This window comes from Anas platyrhynchos, chromosome 22 (genome assembly GCF_047663525.1).
Source record: "Anas platyrhynchos isolate ZD024472 breed Pekin duck chromosome 22, IASCAAS_PekinDuck_T2T, whole genome shotgun sequence".
Lineage (NCBI taxonomy): Eukaryota > Metazoa > Chordata > Aves > Anseriformes > Anatidae > Anas > Anas platyrhynchos.
In genome coordinates, this window is record NC_092608.1 from 173238 (window position 1) to 195540 (window position 22303).

At 37.7% G+C, this 22303-nt stretch overlaps 1 protein-coding gene across 5 annotated transcripts in view; it reads right to left on the reverse strand.

Annotated features, from left to right (window-relative positions):
- The window catches only part of GNB1 (G protein subunit beta 1), a 45240-nt gene that overhangs the window by 13137 nt on the left and 9800 nt on the right, over positions 1-22303 (reverse strand). For 3 of the 5 annotated variants that reach the window (XM_027443288.3, XM_072026941.1, XM_013091718.5), the window contains exons 2-4: positions 6730-6837; positions 2883-2921; positions 1481-1587 (exon numbers count right to left, since the gene is read on the reverse strand). In XM_027443288.3, the coding sequence (XP_027299089.1) occupies positions 1481-1587; positions 2883-2921; positions 6730-6786 (203 nt within the window). In that variant the 5' untranslated portion in view covers positions 6787-6837. Of the gene's footprint in view, positions 1-1480; positions 1588-2882; positions 2922-6729; positions 6838-13608; positions 13661-22303 lie in introns of all 5 variants that reach the window. The other 2 variants (XM_027443286.3, XM_027443289.3) reach the window with 1 other exon arrangement.

Below are 22303 nucleotides of genomic sequence, written 5' to 3' on the forward strand. Positions count from 1 at the left end.
CTAGACACAGGCTTCAGATTCACTGAGTTTGGGAATCTGTACTGTCAACTTGTTTTCCCTTTTCCTGTTTGTAGAATTTTAACTCCTGTTCTAAGCTGTCCAAAAAACCTGAATCAATGTCAGCACTGAAATACAAAGGAAGTAAAAATGAAATGCAGTGAAGATATGGAAGGGGTACCATTAGGAAGATTTTTTTTTTAGTTTATTTTTTAAATCAACACCTCACTCCACACTCAGCAACTGTTTGACACGAGGTACTAGTTAATTGTTCAGAACTCTCTTACTTGCTTTTACTATGTTTAAAGATAAATAGGTATACTGGCATGAAACATCTGCTCAGTCTTGGTCTTTTCTAAGTAAATTCAGATACAATAGTCCAGTACAATATTCAAATTTGTTCCACGCCTCTTCCTCTCTGACCATTTCCATCTGAAAAGCGCAGTGCAATCACTCAAGTGCTCCAGTGGCTTTGCCTTTTTTTTTTTTTGATCTAGGTTACATTTTACAGCTGTTATGATGCACTTTTGCCAGACAAGAGAGTGAATCCCTGTCTCTTAAATAATTGATATAACAAAGAGTGCTAGAAGTAATGAATTCCACATTCCTGTGAGAGATGAGCTTCTTTCACAGGCATAGGAAAACTAAGGCACAAAATACTATGAAGTTTAACTCATCGTGTAACAATTGTCCATTCCAATTTTTAATTACTAAGCAATTCAGAAGCTGAAAGTATAACATCACAAATTATTTTTCATTTACATAATGCATATTTTACTTGGTTAAGCACTTGGCTATTTTGTTTTAGTGGTTTCCCTGTACACATACACATAGGAGTTCATGCAATTCTTTCATTCAGCACAGCTCGTTTATACAAGTTTGATAAAAGGTAACTTTAATGACATCGACCTTCCTTTGAAAATCTATTCTGAGTAAAAAGAGGCTAGCCGTAAAATTCTTCACTCATAACTTAATTTGTAAGGGGAAAAAGAATTTATCAAACCCTGAAAGGAAGCAGCAATGTACTTTTAACTGAAGTTCGAAGATTTGCTGTCATTAGTGTGCCTTAAAATCCTTGTAAAGAAAAGAAAATGAAAGTAGCTCATACTGGCATCATTTAGCATCTCTCTGGACTGAATATTAGCAGTTAGCAAGAAGAATTTAAGGAAAAAAAAAAAGAGGAAATGATGAGACCTGCTGTATCTCCACATTTCCTCAGAATTCACAGGGTACCACAACTACATTTTTTGGGCAAGCAAACATAACTGGCATTCTGGCAACAAGTTTATTCTCATGAAAAAAACATGCAAGTCAGGAGGAAAAAAGTGATATTAATAGTTTCTGAATTCTTTCTCTTGGTTGCCTAAATTCTCTTGGAACTAGTGGTTCCTAGTGGTAGAACAGGTAAATAACAGTTCTGTGCAGTCAACTTTCCAAAGCACAGTGAAGCCCAATGATCCAGTTCTGTATCACTAACACCCACCTGGAATCAGTCCCCCAGTGCATTGCATAAATTTTAGCCAGGTGTCCCCGGAGTGTTCTTCTAGTGCGCATTTGAATTCTCCCCACTGGGTCAATATTGGCTGTGATCTGTAATTAGAATTGTGTCATACCCTCAATTCTTCACTACACAGTTCCAAGTAACACATCGTAAATAATCACATTTAAATGAGTATTGCAATGTAAATCAGGAAGTGCTACATTTTGAATATTGACTGATTTTTAATGCTTAGTAGTTACTTCATTTTATGAAGTACTTGCTTATTTATCAAGCAAAAAGATCTGCTCTAGATGTAGCCTATCGCATGTATAGAAACTATCCGAAACTACTTTCTTTTGGTGGTATCTTCTTAGACCTCTAAGACTTCAGATCTGTGATGGAGGGTGTTTCTCCTTTTGGATAATTTTTTTCTACATGGCAGTGCAATACGTTGGGCTTTAAACATGCCTCTACTTTTGTTGGATGAATAACTTGCTTTCAGAGCCAGACGACCTTTCCTTCCAAATATTGGAATATTAAATTCAGAGTACTCCTGTTTTATTTTAACTTTTGGAAGATAAAAGCAAGCTCTGGAATAAGCGGATAGCGAAGTGAGGAAGTAATTAGTTTAGCCATCCTTTGGCTGTTAAGTTTAACATAAATAAGTTCTCCAGCCTGGAGAAAAATACCAGTTAAAACAGCACACATTTCCAGTAATATATAACGAGTACACATCACAACAAATCCAAGAGTTTACAAATTTGTTTTATGGATAAAGTTTACATACTTCTTGTGTCTCTGTGTTGCAGAATTTAGCAAGAGCGTTTGAGCAAGGGTCTCTGCTTCTTTTCAAAGGCCATCAGAACAGTTCAGGCCTTAAATGAACGGGTAAAAGCATTTCCCGTACAGAACTCGTGATGGACCTCCCCTATTAGTAATACTGAGGTTGGTGGGAGGTTTTTTTTTTTTTTTTATCCAGACTGTTGGACTTTTTTTTTGCATACTTTCACCCTGGAAAATTGTGTGTTCAACCTGGAACACTGTACCTCACAAACTAAGATATACATTCACATTATGTTGGTATTACTCTTTTTTACTTGGTATTTTGGTGACATTTTAAACAAATGAATTGCCAATCATTTCTGTACCAACACATTTAAATCAGACACACGGATTATTAGCAAACTCTCAAGTAAACAGACTGAAGTAGGCAGCAAGAATAAACTGAAACGTGATATATGTAGAAAAATAAGCCAATACTAGCCACCTCTGCCGAAGACATAATAATCTGCAGCAGTCTAAATTCTCCCCAGATTTCAAGCTTTACTTCGCTTATCTTTTTCTGCTGTATTTCCTTTTCATAAAGGAGACAGATTCTCATTTAAACTCTTAAATAAATGCTTACCTGAGCCAAGGTGGCATCTGCACATGCTTTTCTAGCATCCTACAACAGAAGAAAGAAATCAGAGAAAGTTCTACACATTTATTTGTACTCAACTTCTGTTTTGTAAAGTTAATCAAGTCCTCACAAAATAGGGTTCAGAGAGCATTTTGGCTTGTTATCCAGAGAGGACCCATCCTAACCCCAGCACGAACATAACATGACAGACTGCTGTCAAAATATGCTGAGCATTTGAAACTTCCTTGTCATGAAACCTATTACCCAACAAAAGATCCCAGACATAATGAAATGCAGCACTTACTATATTCCATAAATAAATAATGAATACAGAATACAGGAGATGCATCCATTTCTCAAACTAGTTAGCTATACAAATTACCCTTTTGTTAGCAAACTGTCAGACAACAGCACCTTGCTTGAACAGAATCAGCTCAGAGGGGTCAGCTATTTTAGTTATGTGTGATTTTTCAATTTCAACTCTAAATAACCATAATCATTTTAAGCAGATACTGAAGAGAAACAAAGCCTTTCCATTACAACCTAAAAGCAGTACAGAAGAGTTAACGACACTAAGTATACAACTGAATTTTTTTTTTTCAGATGAATAGTAGAAAAACTATTAAAGGGAAAAACAAAAAATTTGGATCTTCTGCTCAGCAATATTGAATTTCCTTTTCCTAATGTGGATCTGATGCAATCCCATTTGCTTCCTCGCTGTTTGAATCTCTCTTTACCAGAAAAACTGATAAATCAGGAAGAATCTGATGAAAACTCAATGTGGACTGATACAGATGAGACAAGTATATGCAACTGCAAGGGAGAAAAATGGAGAAAACAACAAAACTTCTATCTGAAAGCATGAAAATCTGAGAGAAAAGTTCCTGAACCATAGAAGGAAGTAGAAAACACACATCTAAGAAAAAGAAAACAAGCTAAGTAACTTCAAATTTGCTGTAAGAACTACTGGGTAATAGAACAGTTTTACAGAGGAAATACTTTGGGGCTTTTTGTTCAGACTTAGTGGATTTGTTTTCTGCCTAGGAACACACACTTCAGAGAATTATTCCAGGCTAGCAGTGGGGAAAATAAATTGAAGAGGCTTGTGCAGATATTCTGTGAAGTGCACATGGTTTTGTAGTTATCAGCACCTGCCTGAACTCTGCTCGAGGAGCACATGCAAATATCCTCTCTCTGTGTGCATGTGTGCACCCACATGCGCATCTGTGAATATGCAAATCCTTGTACCAGGACTCAGTTTAAGCTGTAACCAGCAATCTGCATAGTTGCTTGAAAGAAGCATTAAACAAAAACTAAAAGCAGCGAAACAAACTGTCATACTAATAAATTGGTTTATGCTCATTTCAGGTTGAATGCTACTCCGTAATAAGAGCGCTCTTGCTTGTTTTCATGCAGTAATACACTATATTCTTTTTTTCTATACAGCTTTCATGTCTGAAGGGACTGGGATAATAAATACAGTTGTAGAAAAAAGCCAGTACATAAACCCATTGGACTAGTCTCCAGTCCTTACAACAGCATGAACTGAAGTAATTTACTGTGCACCTGAGAATGCACTGCGTTTGCATTCTCAGTGGAAATGGGACTTCAGAAATCATAGCCTTAGGTTTTAACATTATAATTTTTCTTGGAGCATGGAAACTCGTGCTTGTAGAGGACAAGAAGCCGTAGAAGTGCCTGAGTATCACATTCTCCCCATAGAATGTTACAGGAAAAGAAAGGATGCCTTGTTTTCACTCTTGGGGGAAATAGTAACCACCAGAAAAGAGCCAGTGTCTGGGTGAGATGGCTTTACACCTGTTCTAAGTTAAGTTCAAATCAAAGCCTCATGAATTTTGGCAAGGATACACTGCAGTTTTAAATTGTATTCACGTGGTGAACATGCAAATACACTTTGAACAACTACACTGACACACTAAGGCCAAAACTGACAAAGAAGGGACTAAGCAAGTACCTTATGATCTTGCCATGGACAAATAACTGAAGAATTTTTGGCAAAATCTGAACCAACACAGCTAGCTTTAGACAATTCTTACCATCTAAGGAACCTTTTTTTTTTTTTTTCCCCCAAGCAAGGAGAAACAGGCAGGGAAAAAGCGGAAGGGTGTGAAGAAACTTGTCAGAGAACAGGGAGTTCATGTCTTGGACTACGCCCGTTGCATGTGAGTTCTGTCCCTACTTACTCCACTGCCATGAGAACAAATACTCAGACTTGTAAGCATGGTACTGCAGCACACAGATTTCATTCTGTGGAGTTAGAGACTGGTAGCATTTGGTACCAGTGACAAACCTGAGCTTTGCAGTCAGTTTAGACGCTTCCTGTTGGCTGGCTAGCCAGAAAGCAATAAAAAAAAAGATACTTCCCATACACTACAAGTTTTGAGAAAGGCTTGAGACAGAAAGGGAACAATGAAGGCATGTACTACAAACTCAACCTGAGGCAGGCAATAATTTTACTTTGTTTTGACAACTCCTAGATTAAAGACTAGGACTTCAGAACAAACACAACAGCAGAAGGAAATTTTATTTATTTCTATTGTTGTACTGTATCTTCCCAGATCTATGCAACAGATCACTACCAGATACGACTGGCTATTCAGAGAACAGATGCTTCAGACTGATGGAAGGAAGATGTAAGAGGGGACAGGAAAGTGTACCAGACATAATCTTAGCCAGAGTCTACTAATTAAAATCCTCTGTCACAGCCTGTATTTCAGAGCTTGTCTTGAACATCTCAACCTATGATGCACAAAAACAACCAATAGTTTTTTTGTACAGGATTTTTTCCTTTCAATATGTAAGAGCATTGTTACCATTATCCTACTTCAAAGAACAAGTTCCTAAAGAATTTCACAGAAGGACATATTAGTTATATACAGAGAAATCACATGGAGTAAGAAATAACTGATAGGCAGTTTCAGCTGTTCAGTCTTTGATGTCCCTCCTACAGAAGCATGAGACCTCAAGCAAAGTCTCTGTGAATCTCAGCATCAGTGAAGATTTAAAATTGGTCTGTACTAAAATCATTTACTATCATTGAATTAATTTTGAAAAATGGATCTAACTTTGGTTACATACATCATGCTCTCCTTCACAACTAATTACAATACTGACAACATACCAGTTCATGTTACATTCCATAATACATTTTTCAAATTAAAACTAAAACAAATGTCATTTGGACTACATAGTCCTTTTAAATAAATAGACTGTTTTCCCTCTACTTCTTTTATTCAGTAACAGAAAATGAGCAGACACCATCTATTCAGAAAGATGTACTACATTGCTATAATCTTCATCTAAATACTGCTATTTCACAAGACAGTCCACAGATACAGTTTATGTAAACCTTTAAACTGCTCAGGAAGTTTTCATCATCTTCATTCTTCAGCTTGTCTTCTCACAGGGTTACTGGAAGTTTAACAAGGCATATGTTTTTGAATTACCATTTAACTATTTAGCGCAAGGTCAATATCTGGAACCAACTTACTGCCCCAAATTTGTTCTTTGAAAACACTTGAAAAGAGAACGTGAAATAAACATCCCAATGGAAGGGAAAGAACTGTTACAATCTGGCTCAGAAAATGTTCAGTAACTGTTCATTTTAATCTAATACATTAGTATTAGGATTTGTGTAGCTATCACTTCCTGAGCAATACCAAGAACCAAAAATTAAAGTAGTTCTATGTGCTTGCACTTTCTAAATATCCATGACTAACTTGAACGCTGTGAAAACATCAAGCACATCAGCTTAATATATCATTTCTGTCCATCTCTGACATCCTCAAGATTCACAGTACAGATGAACGATGATTTGTGTAACAATACATACTCTGATTTGGTTTTTCAGTTGCTCAGCCTCCTGGCGTAACTGGTCAAGCTCACTCATTTTCCTGTGCTAAAGGTGTGCTTCGCTGCCACCTCTGAGACAACCGGAAATCTGAAAGACAGGTGACAGGAATGAGAATTAGTAGAAGTCACAACTTAAAATAATGAAAGCAGACAGTCCTTTCATTTATCTCAAATAGTGCTTTAAAAGGGCAGTGATTGGTTTATCAGCATTGAAATACACGTGATTTTCCCTGAAAAAACTCTTCACAATACAGTGTTAGCACGGAGCGTGCTTAGTTTTCCAGACACAATAAATAAAATATAATTTGGACTTATCCTTTTTCTTCCAGGCTGCTCTTTTTGGCATCTTTTCTTTCATTCATGTTTTTATGTTTTAACTTAGCTTGAACTCAGTTTTACCAGCAGATAATACAAAGGTTAAACACAAAATTCAGATATCTCTGTAGGACTTAATAGAGTAAGGAATCCCACTATCAAAGAATAAGAATTGGAAGTATTTCGAAACTGACAGAAGCAATTGCAAAAGGCTGTAAAAAGGCCTTTTTTGAACTCTGTCTGAAACATGGCAGTTATGAGAAATGCTGTTCTGACATCTGTATAGAAGGAGGTAGTTCATTAATGTTGTCCAAGTTTGTACGTGTCAATTACTAAAACATCACCCTGAGAGTTCCCAGACAGAATTCTGACATTAACATTTTGTCAGAAATTTTTTTTTTGAATGTTAGAGTGATAGGAGTTTGAGCAATTACTGCCAACAGCCACCTCTCCCCACCAATACCCGATTTTCCTAGCATTGGTATGTCCCAGATTACTCACTAACGTATCGCTCTGTCACCGTACTCTGCAGCCAAAAACATGAAGGCTCAATACAGCAATCATCACTGACCCCTCCCAAATATTCCATATATAGTTCCTCAATTATTGGACCATTTTCCCATATAGGTATCACCCAGTATGTTCCAAAAAAGATGCTGGCATTTTCACACTGTCAAAATGTTGGCATTCTCACTAGTGTTCTATAATAAAACTAATCAGTACCTAAACTTTTTTTTATTTAAAAAGCTCTGCTTGACATCAATATTAAAAGCTGAAGAAGAAGCATGCTAATAAACTTCACATTTTACTGTGAAACAAGGTATTGGATCCATTTTCAAATACTACACAGAGTACCTAAAGTTTATAAAAATATGCTGCCGGTAGTTATTTGAGAACATTAGTCAGAACTGACCCTTTACTATTAAATAATGAAAATGCTTTGCTAGCAGTTTTACATATTATTCTGTTAAGATTTAATCAGCTTATTTATCTTTGCAAGCATAAGTTTTTTTTTTTTTTTTTTTTTTTTTTAAAAAAAAGCTCTTAGCAGTCCTTCCCAAGGGGAAAGATGAGGATAACTTCCAAATTTTTACCTAATCAGAGTAGGAGAGAACATACTGTGAAGGCAAGTTAAAGCAGTAGAGCAAACATCACTATCTAAGAAAACAGTTTCAAGAGCTAAAGCTTTGGCATTCCCTAAATAGTGCTATCCCACACAACCAGATACAACTCCAAACTCTCTTTACTAGTATACTGAACTGAGGACCTTCAGGAATTTACAAGCCTTATCTTGTCATATAATCATTTACAAATTTACACTCTCGGCTGAAACCCCAAAAATTTTAGAGAAACAATTTCAGTTAGTTTGTCTCAAAGCCTCGATTCGTTCAACTTCAAAGCCCTTCACTTTATTGTGAAACTAGGTCTCCTTCTCTCTTCTGCTTCCAGGGTCATCTTTAAGCCCTGTTAAGATTGCTTGCTCAGCTTAGTCCAAAATCCAGTTAAGACAAAACCTGTCAAGAGTATTTTGTTATCCCCTAACCACCTTTATTTTGAATGTTTGTCTGTTTCTCAAGATGTTTTGTTCCTCGTAAATTTAAGACAAAACACCCCACAGTTGGGTCTGCCTGCAGTTTCTAAGCACAGGCTCATAACAGTCTACAGCTCCTATGTAGTCCAGCCCTACTATGAACTAGCATGAACTACTTCTGTCAAAGGAATTAAACTATTTTAAAAAAATAAATTGCAACTAATTCCCAGATCTTTCAGCTTTTTAATATCTTATTTCTGCCATACCCTAAGTTAATAAATGGCCCCATTCCCACTAAACAAATACCAACCTCTCCAGGCAGAGTACCAAGACTTTAAAGATGGCATCACCCCTATTACAGGGAAAGAAGTTCCAATCCAAAACTTAAATGTTCTGCTCAAGGTCAGAACAACTCAATGACAGGATTAAGATAAAGATTTAGGACACAGAATTCCAGCTGCAGAGTTGCAGGTAATTACACTGAAGATTTACAGGCAGCTTTACTTAAAAATATAATAGGGTGAATAATCTAACGTCAGTCAAAGCAGTTATGTCCTCCTGCATGTAACAGAAAGCTTAAAACAATGCCAATTTATTTTTACCAGAACTTGTGCGCTATGCAATAAAATCCTCTCACATCTAAGTAAAAAAACAAACAAACAAAAACCATCTTTGTATATAGCAGAAAGAAGGCTAAGGAGATGAATACTAACCCTAGTAAAAAAAAAAAAAAAAAAAAAACATTGAGAAAGTTCACTTGACAGAAACTGAACCTTGTAGTTTCATTGCGGGTCATTTGCATACACACAGGAGTTCAAACCATGTAAGAGAAGCTTTTTTTTATGCTTGTGCCTCATTGCTTAATACTGCATGCACAGATGGATACTACAAGCGGCAAAGCCAGAGCAAGCAGCCCAGTCGTATTGGCTGTTTTCTGACCAGTGGTAGCACCGAAGCAGCGACGCTGATACAGACATGTAAGAAACCGAAAGGAAATCAGGCACAGCCTGCAGTTGATAGGATAGCAGGATAATGTGGGCAGATGCATGCCTTTCTTCACACAAATAAACCTTGCATTACATCTTGCAATGTCTAATACAGTAACTGAAAGGAGCCTCCATTCCCACCTCTCACATCCAATTCAAGACAGCACTCTGCACCAGGACTCTGCCTCCATTTTCTTTGCACTTTATGGAAGAATAGAACAGCCCAAACCCCTTCAAAATCCCTAAGAATTAAAACAAACAGAACCCAACCAACAAGCGCCTTTAGCCAGACATACGTACATGGATCTCAACTTCCGGTCACTTGCTAGGACTCATACTTCAGTATTTGCTGGATGACGATCTGTAGCTAACTGCCTATAACCCTGGACGTTTTCCAGACCTGTAATACCATGTATCCACAGAAAAGTATGCAAAGCGAAGTTAAATACACTTCCACATCTGATGTTCTAAGTTAACATCAGCATTCCAAGCAGCTCCAAACTCTGAACTGCATTTCTGACACTGCATCAACAGGAATTGTTTAGACCCAATTTCCACATTCTCTTTGTAGTCTTTGTTGCTTGAACATCAACAGGAAGTCCTAATTCCTGCCAACTTGCCTGGACTCCCTCACAGTAAGGAAATGAAAATCCTAATGAAGCCAAGGGCATCAAAATATAGGAGTGTTCTGAAGCAGACCGTGAAATTTATGGGTCAACCAGCCAATCAACTTGGCCATTTCCTCATTTCTTTTACACTAAATCTTATGCAACTAAATTTATGCCAAAAATACAAGACCTGTGGTTTTCATCCTCGTCAGAATTTCTGGACTAGCTGTAGAGTAAATCAGCAGAGATTACTAGTACCCAGCATTAAAAAAGAGAAAGAAATTACAACCTTTAAAAGAGCAGGAACAGGTAAGGTCAGTTAACTGTATGGGAAAATATTTTAATCTATTGACACTCTTGATACAAAGGAAACGTTTATACAGATTTATTCATATTACAGACCGAAGCAGCAGGAACTTCGATAAAGGATTGAGGCTCACCTGAAACAAGCACAATTTAGCATCACGGAACAATATACTTTTGATCCTTGGCATGTTCTAACAGCATTTAACTACATCCTAAAATAAGGTTTCCAAGAGAAACTGTTTGATAAGGACGATGCTTCTATTTCTGGTGTTTTGAAGGAAGTTACTTAATTTCCAAGTCAAGCCATCCTCGTGCCAGAAGTCACTACTTAAGTTCCACAATCCTCTTTTCTAAATTATCACCACAGATGTGAAGAAATAGGTAACAGTCAAGCTCACGCTTACCTCACTTTCCTTTGAATATGTTACTGTGTTCTTGAAGGCAGGCTTCTCAAGAATAACACGTTCACTTTGCTGAACTCACTCAAGACCTTTCCACAGGCTGAAGTGCTTAAGTGTCTCTGCTCTAAGCCTAATAATTCCCCCTAATCTTGTTGACAAGTGTACCTTGTAGATAATTCTCTTCTTGCTAGGGACAATAATATGCGTACTTGCAAGGCAGTTTACTACTCCTCACCACTCCAAATAACAAGTCTCTAATCTCTTCTTACAAGTTACCTGCAGAAGAGTCACTTTCCGTGTATCCCACCTAGGAAAACCAAGCATTGTCTACAGGTAACTTGTTACTCTCCATACATTATAAACGTTGCAACTCAGTTACGTCAAAAGAATTTATCACATCACTCACCTCAAATTTAAATTTTCAATTTTCTCTATGCCACACAAGACAGGCAGTCAATTATATATTGAACAATAGAAGATTCTGCACAGAATCTTTGAAAAAATAAAAAACTTTATGAAATCTACAAAACTTACAAATATTTCCTGCAAACAGAGATATGCTTAGGATACCAGTGTAACAACTCTCATTTAAAGATAAAGGTCAACCCTCAGAAAACAGTGACAGTACAACAATTAAAGGGCTAAGGAAGAGCTCAAACCCACTCATTTAATTGCTACAGCTTTAATATCCTTTCCAGATCTCAAGATGTTTATACAATGAAGCCCAGTTACTGGAACTGAGATATCATTAATACCATAATTTCTGTATGTAGGCTAATGCTTACCTCTACTCATCCAAAGTACTGAGCTCAATGAGTTCCAAAGAGGTCACCCAAACACATATCCTTGAGTTAGATGAGTGGGATTTTTCTCTAAAACTACCTGATAAGAGCAATGAAGCAAACCTTACAACATAGTTCATTTTAATTTTCCTTTCCCACACCATTCCTATAGAAAAGATGGAACATTCAGTCCTCTCCTAAATGTCCTGTCCTATGAACAACCTCCACAGATTAAGAGACCACTGATTTTTCAAGTCACAGCTAAGTCAAATATTTAGAAAGGTCTACCCCTTGAGTACTACCTAACAAGTAAAACCATCATGACATTGTTGAAGTGAAGTCTGGTAACACGAAGGAAATTTATATCGTTGAAGCATTACCCAAGTATAGTCATTTCATAAGGGTAGCTAAATCAACTTTCTCACACATGAATACGCTGTCTGGTATCTGTTCCCTCAACACCTTTCCTGCTAATACACATCACTCCAGTATGTATGAAACAGCCAAAAAAAAAAAAAAACACAAACCATGCATCATTTGTGAAAACAGAGCCAAAACTTCACAGCTTTAACAGTGACTTCACATTATGCCTACCCAACAGTCTCATAGCAGGTCATCTGATTAAAAGAAGCTGTGCTAATCTATCTGATACCATAAATCCTATTAGTAACATGCACAGCAGCTTGTACATTTTCACAATGACAAAGGAATCATACACAATCCACTGATAGTTCCAGTGTTTTTGCATCATATTGACTTTGAAAAGTTGTAGGTTTTTATTTTTGTTATTTAAACCAAGTACATATTGATTTCTGTTTGACTCATTCCACAGAAAACACAATAATAAGATCAGAATCGCTTGTGGGACAAATTTGTGGTGTTCACTCTACCATTTGCATGTTCCAAATAGAAGACAAACATTTAGAGGTGCCTTCTGACCCAAGTACACATCTCCAGATATAACATAAGAAAGGGATAGGATCACAAGCTTCTGGGATAGAAGCTTTATTTTAAGGAAACAAGCATGTGCTGGATAGCTCATAGACACTGGCTTAGTACAGCATGCTGGTAAAAACAGAACAAAAGCTTACATAGAAAATAGGACAGAAAATACTGGCAATATCATAATGGCATCATGTAAAGCAACAGTTTGTCCACACCTGGAACACTGAGTTCAGTTTCAGCTTCCAGACCTCCAAAAAAGAACACAAAAGATGTCTAGGGTTGACCAACGTAAGTAATTAGAGAACACCTCAGGAGATGGGTTAGCTTGCTGCTTCCTTGCTGAAAAATAGCTGAGTATCCAGTAATGGGAAAAAAAAAATCTAACTGAAAAACTCCTTTCTATTCAACACACAACTAACCAGTAATGCTCACCACAGACTAAAGGGCTTCGCAAGATGCAGAAACGTTTTTAGTTAATAGTCTGGAAGGTAATGAAAGTTCCGCTTTTCCAAGAATATTAGTAGCAATTACACAGAATATAAACTCTGAAACTTCTTGGTTCTGCTTTAATACAGAAAGACTAAAAAGAACCACAAAGAACCACTTCACTAACAAGAAATTTGGCCTTGTTTTGTCAAACATGGCTGATAAGTAATTTTTCATTTATGAGAGAATAACTGTTCTAATCATCTTATTTATTACAGTTCCCTGCCCCGCTGAGATGAAACAGTTTCATCTGTGGTCTCCCTCTGCTTTGCCAGTTCCATTTCTGAAGGCAGGCAGGCACTAACATCTATTATTTAGCAAGTTTCCTGGCCATTTTAAAATCCTTCCTGTTGACATAAGAGCACGCATACTACAGTAGAAAATAGGTAGACTTGCACAGACTAAGAAATAGCTAAAAAAAATGGTTAGCCACTTTTTAAAAATAGTACAAGTTTCTCAAGCACTAGAAAAAAAGGAACTACCTTATTCTTCTACTTACATTTTCTCTTACTACAGTAGAAAGCCAACTTCTGCTGTCAAACATGTAAATTCTGGAAAGAAAAACATCAGAATGAGTCCAATGATTAAGAAATTGCATCAATTTCCTAACAAATTTAGCAGAAATTCAAATACTATCAAGGCAGAGATATTTTTTGTTACTTAATGTGAACAGCTGGCTTATGTTCATGAAGAAGAGGTTACTGCTTCAGTAATATTAACATAACCAAAAGACTTGCTCAAGAAGCTTTTAATGTTCTTTTTTAAATAAAACTCTTGCAATCCTCAGATCACCAGTTCTTCCCTCTGCTATGAATACAGAATTCTCTACTGTTACAGTGTTTAGGGTTATGACAGAACACGGTCTCACTCATACAGCACTGGAGTTTTCTCTGCTGTACAAAGCACCCCGCAAAATCTACATTTTCAAAGCACTGAAAGGATTTCTGCTCAATACTGTTCCTGAGGTACGCTTGCTTTCTAAGCACAGTTAAATATCAAGATATCTATTTTATCAAAAGAAGTTACATAAACCTCCTACTAATGTGCTCAAGTGAGAGCACAACACACTTCCCTCCAGAAGAGCAACAACTTCTAACCACAGAGGATATGAAAGAGTGAAAATGGACATATTAAATAACTAACACGAACTCTGGAAGATGGTAACAATACAACATACAAATTGGCTTCACAGCAAATTGAGAAGGCTTCAAGAAATTTCCAACTTCTTCCTTTGGCAGCACAAAGTAATGATTATCATTCACCCCATGATTTGGACTGTTCACAACTATGCATACATTGGAAAGAGCTGGGATCTCTCCTATCACAGAGCAAGACAAGGGCCATGAGTCACGTCAATGGAAACCTCAGTGTACATCTTCAAACCCACTGCATCAGGACAGCAAAAGATGATTTTAAGCATAAAACAAGAATAATGGATCAAAGTAATCTTAAATCAGAAGGCCAGTCTACAGCTTGATATACTTATACTGAACCATTTACATGCAACGCAAGTTTCTGCTTTTTACAGTTCACTATTAGCTGAAAAATTTACCACCTACTTCAGCGCTTGGTATGGAGGTTAAGCTACTTAGGATATGGGTCATCCTCATCCAAGCCCATTTATAGATGAACAGTTTAGTACTGCGATTATGAAACTCCCAGCGTAAGCAGTTTTGCTTGTTACTGCCAGAACACCACACTTTCAGACATAAAACAGTAACTTACGCTTGGAGGCCAAATTTCTTCCCCCTCCCTGCATCCCTAAGGAAACAAACATGTCTGACATGGCTGTTTTAACATCTGAAAAAAAGATCCACAACTCATCTTCCAGAAGTTCACAGGGTAATTTACCCACACTGCAAACATCATGAAATCTAGTGGAATTCCGAGAGAATTACCTAAAACATCAACAAGTAAAATTACACTGGAACAGCACTCAGAATACACAAGAGCAAAGGCCAAAACACACCATTATTGTCCTGTGTTGCACCCTCATTAATGTGTAAGTGTTGCAGATTTCATATGTTTTCTGAAACAAATAAACAAAAAATGCTTCTTTAAGCAGCCTACAAGAAGAATAAGGAAGCGTAAAGCCAACTTTTCCAAATTCAGTTTATTTTGTTTAAATCAGGTTAGATTTTCAGCTAGGTATGCTGAAAGCATCCTTTGATGCCTGCAGAATGCAAGCCCAGCACTCAGATATCTTCAATTCTACATTACAGATGGAACTCAGTTAAGAACAAAAGTAGACAAACCACTTCAGAGGAAGATTTGAATTGCCACAGCTTTCCATTTTTAGATAAAATGTAGCTTGGTAAAAGCAACATGTAAATTACAGGCTACTTCATTCATCACACCACAGCCCTGGCTCAGCAAAAAAATAAAAAGAAATTCTTGTACTTCGTACAGTGCCTTAATCAGCCCTTATAGCCCTGCTTAGTTGACAGCTTGAGGTTCTCAGCATCAGGAACTGGGGTTTCTAAAACAGGAGAGAACAAAGTACCGCAGAATGCTTCAGGCATGGTTCAAGCGGTTACACCATTACACCAAAGCACCTGGAGGTCAGCCAGCCCCACAGACGACTGGAGAAACAACCAGGGTCTGCTTGCCCACAGCCTTCTGCACAGCAGGCTGGACTAAAAGGAAAAAATTGCAGCAACTCTCAGAAGACAAAAGCACCATGACTTCTGGGTAAAGCTTCCCTACAGGTACTCACTAACTGCTGTCAATTCTCATGGTTTTTAATTTAAATGTATTGAAGTAGTTACACGGAGGTGACAACTTCACCTCAAACTCTCTCAACCCCAACACCCACCACATTACTGGAGAGTCTCCGGCCAAAAGCCATGAAGATGAAGAAGGGACTGGAGCACTGCTCCGATGAGGAGGTGCTGAGAGCTGCTCAGCCTGAAGGCGGCTGACGAGGGGTTTTGTCAACGTAATTTAAATTAGATCTCCGTCAACACTAGTAAAAATCGAGTTTCCACAACCATCATGCCACTTCCATCTTAAATTATTACATAAACCATCTTCCTACAAGACTGGCACATAAGGTTGGGTGAGCCAAGGTACTCAGCCAGCAACGATTCCATTAGAGGAAAAAAACAAATCTAAACTAATAGAAGACTGCTAGCAACCATGAGTGTTACTATTAGGGTAGAAAAAAACTTCAAGTGAAGTCACTTTGCTGATCTAATTCATCTCCCTTAGCAACACCCACCCATGTGAAGGGGGATGCCCAGCAAGGAGGGCTGGACCCGGGCAGACGTTAACTGCTTTAGGATGCTTCGTTCCGGGCACCCAACACTTATCACCACACTAATGCATCAAGCTACATGGCAGAGATAACAGCATTAACACTAGCAATGGGAGGCTTTCTTTTATTAAAATTATTTCTTACACACTACACAGCTGATTACTATCACAGAACAGTATCTTAAAACCCAAGAGATTACATGACCTTTCCCAATCACTGCCAACAATGTAAAATCCCAGCTATGCCACCAGGAAACAGAATCTACAAGTCAGAAATGTAAAGCTATGTTTCAGTGCTATTCTGTATGCACAAAACTACCCTCAGTTTGATGGACTGGTCCTAACTTTCATCATAAGCAGCTTTATCAGACAGCAAAAAGCTTGGAAGGATGTCGATATCTGCACAGATGATGCTCCTCCAAGAGCCGGCTGTAACTTTAACATTACAAGTGACATTTCCTTTTTTTCCTTACCTGTTTCCAGAAATCTGGAAACACTTTCCTCCTGGAGAGATCTGTGCACTTTTCCTCCACTATTGACTTTGCATTAGGAAAAAAAATTTTTACTCAAAGCAGCATGTAACACTGGAAGATCACTGGGTAGGGAACAGAGCAACCTCTAGGTTCTAGGGCCTCACTGCAGTTCTGGCTACATTCCTTCATCTTGGAGCTTTGCTTTTCAGCACATGAAACAGGAAAACCCAGACAGAAGGGGTCTACACAAAACAGTTTGTGACCAGCCAACATGGCCTTCGATCAGAGTGCCTTCCAATAAGCTGTGAGGGCAGCAGTTTTAACACACAGTATGTAACAATAATAGTTGTTAAAAAAACATCATACATAGCTTCTAGTGCTCAGCAAAAAAATAATGCCGCTTTTAGTTCAGAAAATTCACGGTAGAAACCAGCTGGTAACTAGTATGGAAACCTTGTAATGCCTTGCAAAGCCCACATTCATTACCACAGTTTCACATTCAAAGTCCCAAATTAAAATTGTCTCAGAAAATGTTACCTTTGTCTCCTCCGACTGTGTTACAAACTGATTCATAAGAAAGTTAACTTCTACATGCAAAATCCTCCATGTGTCACAGGCTATTTCCACACTGTACAGCGGCACAGCACAACTACCAAATGATCACCCAACTCCACCTCTATCTGCTTTGCTTAATCCACCAGCTTTTGCTTGCATGCCCAGATTTTCTAAGACCTGAGGAGTCATCATTCCCTATATTTAAGCAGTATTTGAAAATAAGCCTTGAGGGTAGTTTGCCATTCTCTTAAAACGTAACACTGATGGGCAGAAAACAGCGTAACACAGCCCGGCAGCACAGCGGCCCGGCTCCTGCCACCAACAGTGAACGAACTCAAGCTGCCTTCACGGAAGGCAAGAGCCCTACTGCCAAAATACTCACATTTCCGGATGCTAATCCCATGACCTACATTTAAAAAAAATTATACTGATGCAATATTTAAGCATAAAAATCTGGCCTGTAACAGGTCATTTCATTAATCCTTTCTAAATTCATCTGCAAGCTAGGTATGTTATTAAAAATCTTAATTCTAGGTACAACACCGAATTTACATAAACAAATAGAAGAACTATTGCAAACATACTTTTCCAAAAAGGGGTCTTATGAGATCTTTAAAGTAGTTTGATATCAATAACTATTGTAGCTTTAGCAATCCAAGTTAAAAGGCTTTCTAAGTACATCCTTTCTGCATTGTTCTGGAGGAAATTCACATTTAAAAGTATTTTAAGTGGCTGGCATAGGAACCTAACTTGTTTTAAGAACAAAAATTACTGATGTGTAGTACCAGTTTTCAACAAACATTTTTAAATTGAGAATGCCAAAAGCCAAAACACTCCAGTTTTATTTTTCCCCCCCTCAAAGTTATCTATATGCAATTACTCCTGAAGAGCAACACATCTATCAATAAACTGCATCAACTTCATCAAACTGGTCAGGGAATTTTTACCTCTCCTCTTTCCTGACCTTACAATTAAGAAAGACAGTAGTCAAGAAAACTTAGAACCTGTTTGCACATAAATTTCTAGCTGTATCAGAAAAAAAAAATGTTTCTGAAAACCACCATGTAATAAAATATCTCCTTATCCAAAAGGAAGCACTTTTTTTTCAGCCATGTACTACCTGTCATCTCTCTTTCACACTGAAAAAGAAATACAAGTCAGCACTGATGAAGAATATATTACTGTTAATTAACCAACACAGAGATGACTATGCATTTATTACTAGAGGCTTCTATCTGCAGAGCCTTACAGAAACCAAACAGTTGGTTCTAACTTCAATCATCACCTTTCATTGTTTCCTTTGACTCTCACCACTAGCCTCTAGGTTTTTGGGGAGCATTTTCACTTCATTTGTAAATTGACCGGAGTGTACCTGAGCACAGCAGAGCATGCGCAGTACAGCCATCTCCATCCTACACCAACAGTAGCACCACTGACACTCACAGATTTTCTTGCTAGTCAGAATTATTGCCACGAACAGGGCAACAGCTCTAAAGGGGTCAATATCTAACCAAGTATTACTGGATCCAAACATCATCTCCCTAACACACAACTAGCACAAGTCTTTTCGAGATATCAATTTTCCAGCAGGTTTTCAATTCATTTTCTGGGACTTCAAGTGCGTTCAATCAATCCTCACAAAGACTGACGCATTTATCATGATCATTTCTTCAAATTCTCCCCCAGCAATTCCATAGCAGGTGTTCAGGAGAGCACAGCATGCAACTAGGTAATGTCAAATAGGCATATGAATGCCTACCTCTGTACCGGTTTTTGCATCTAGCCAATTACATCATCTCCTCTTACCAAAAATCCTTAAGATTACAATAAAATCCATCAAGTGGATAAACTGACATTCACTGATAGTTACAGTGTAAGACAAGAGCACAGATTTTCTGAAGGCCCAAACAATATTGCTCTCAACTCTGCTGCCAGCACATCTCCATCGGGATAGGTTGGCATGATCTTCCAATTTATCTTCTCAACACTACTAAAATGTGTGAAGCAACACATGAATTACCATTACAGAGACATCAGGAGGTACATTAGGATCTTCTCTACAATATATATTTTATTAGAGGAGGGAACGGGCCACGTGATCACTTATTTACAATAAAGAACAACCTAAAGAATGAATACTAGTGAAAATAAAATGAAATCACTAAGACTCTACAAGTACGAGCACCGAAAATGAGAACTTTCTATTGTTGCATTCTTTATTTCCATGAACTTCAGCTTAACTATTTTAATCAACAGAAGCCAAATCATCCATTTTATCCTACAAATGCCAGCTAGTAAAGAGTCAACTCAGTCAAAGGAGAATGAGCTGCTTCCTATTTTCACCCTTTAAAGAATGTAACCAACCAACTTTCAGGATGCTACATTTAGCAATATTACTTTTTACATCCTTAAAAGTCAAACAATTTAAAATAAGTAGAAAGACCCAATCTAATTAACAAGTATTATCCTTGAGCTAAGTCATTTACAAATATATGGCAGACTTTTATGGACAGTCAGTTTTGCTTCTGAAAGCACTCTCCTTTCTTCCAAGCATGTAGTCACCAATTTCAGTCAAGATATTCACAAGTTTACCTGTCTTATGGGACAGTGAGGTCCTCAGAACAGTAATGAAAAACAATTGCTTTTAGAAGCAGAAAGTTAATTTAAAACCTATTACGTCAGAATTGTGCTTTATCATACAGTCCAAAGAGTATCCCCCCAAAATGGTTTTAATTGTTAGGGTCCAGTCCTGGAAAAGTACTTCAGTAACACGACTCTTCCTTGTACTCTCATCAAGATCAACTCTGAGAAAATAAACAAGCTTTACCCTAGTAAGATCTTAATGAGAAATACAAAAAAGCAAAAGGTACCCCCATCTTGTAGATAGTTATTAAATAGGCTGGTTAAGATTTAATAACTACTAACAACTACCATAACTATTATCACATGCTGCTTCAACAACAAAAAAAAAAGGTAGTTAGGACATTTGAACAAACTGTCTGCTCTCTTTGTGCCTTTGCTACCCAGACTACATGGCCTCAGAGATCATAACCATAAGAAAAATATTTCTTCTTTACAACTATGTTAGAAACTTACCAAGCTTCTAATTACTAATTAATAAGTACATTTATTTCACTGAAATAAAAATTTAGATGACTGAACTGCACACTGATCTCAATTAACAAAGCATTCTTAGAAAGAACTTATGCTATGCTACAAAAATAACCACTTCCCAGCACCAGTCTGAAGATAAAAAAAAAGAGTATTTATACTTAAAACCAATAAAAAAATCTTGTATCTGCTATATGCATGAAGTAATACTCAAGTAGAGATTAAAATATAGCACGACTTCCACAATCTTTTTACCCAAAATAGATTGAGTAATACTTTGTTCTCTAGCTCTGCAATCAACATAATCCATCTTTAGTCAATGCGCAAGCAGTTCCATTAGTTTTGATAACAATGATTTATACCTCCTAGTAGCTCATTGATTTCTCCCAGCAATTGCTGTATTTTGATGTGTATCGTTGATATAAAACCAGTTCAGGTACAGGAGAACAGCAATAAGGAAAACAAGGCTGATGGACTGAAAAGTAGGGTAACACAGGAGACTTTAACGCCAGTAGGACCGAAAGGGGTTTTTAGGAGCAGACAATGCAACAATGCTTAATGCCGATATGGAATGTAAACTTCAAGTACAACCCAGGGACAGCACTGCCAGAGAAAGCACAAAGGTACAACAGGAAATACTTGCTTTCACCCTTGGACATTCCTTGTTCCACAGTAGTGCATTAACCCTCTTAAAACTGGCATCAGGTTAGGTTGCAGTCGTATTCCTCTAGATAGAATGAATCAGGGTAAGTGATCAAAATAAAAAGGAAAACACAGTAATAAAAAAAAATAATAGGTAAAGCACTGCTGGGGTTACAGGCCAGGGTGGGAATTAACTAAGACAAAGAAAACCGGACATATCAGAAGACAAAAATATGTGCCAGGTGAGGAAAGTAAAGCCTGTTTAACAAAGACCTGTATCCTTCACGTTTTTGCACCTATTTCCTGATCCTCTGCACACACACTTTACAAAATGGCTGTTTCATGCTTATTTGGAGTCACTGAACACTACTGTTATGCAGAACTGTGTGATTTTTTGTTTGTTTGTTTTTTGTGGGGAGAAAGGTGAGGGAAAAGGTGTTTTTGAACTTGTTCTTAAAAAAGAAAACACACCAACTGTAGCAGACAATGCACCAATTATCCCGGTCCTTTACAAATAGAAGCAGGGTTGTTTGTAGCCTCACATGGAATATTAACGACTGAGTTGTGAACAACATGGTTGCAGTTGTACTCAGCTCCAGCTTCCCCCTGTTTGCTTCTAAGTTCCGTCATCTTCTGCAAGAGCTGGGCTGCTCATTAACTAGAAGCTGAACTATCAGTTTTACAGCACGGTGCACGGCCGAGAACTATTTGCCATCCGGGTTTCTTTAACAGCCTAGATCAGGAAGCGAGGCAGATGAACAGCAGATGTCTGTGCCACCATCTGCAACAGAGGGCAGCAATAACAGGCTTCCCCAGAGCGAGCCCTTTGGAGTTTAATTCAACTGCAAGGATAAGGAAAAGCAACAACAACAAAACTATTACAGGATAAATTAGACCGAGAAATCAGAACCAAGTGAATGAATCCTCCATAGTGCATATCCAGAAAACAGGTAGTCACTGCTGATACAGCTTAATGCATTATGCTCAATTTCCAGAGCAGTAAACAAAAAGTATAATTTCCAAAGCCAAAGGTTTTTAAGTGTTCCTGTTCTACATTATTTCACCTGAAGCGTCACACAGTCTTTTAACTGCGTAACATTGCATATTAAGTTCTACAGTAAGGCCTGCAACAAGGGCAATCAACTGCAGGTAGTTTTA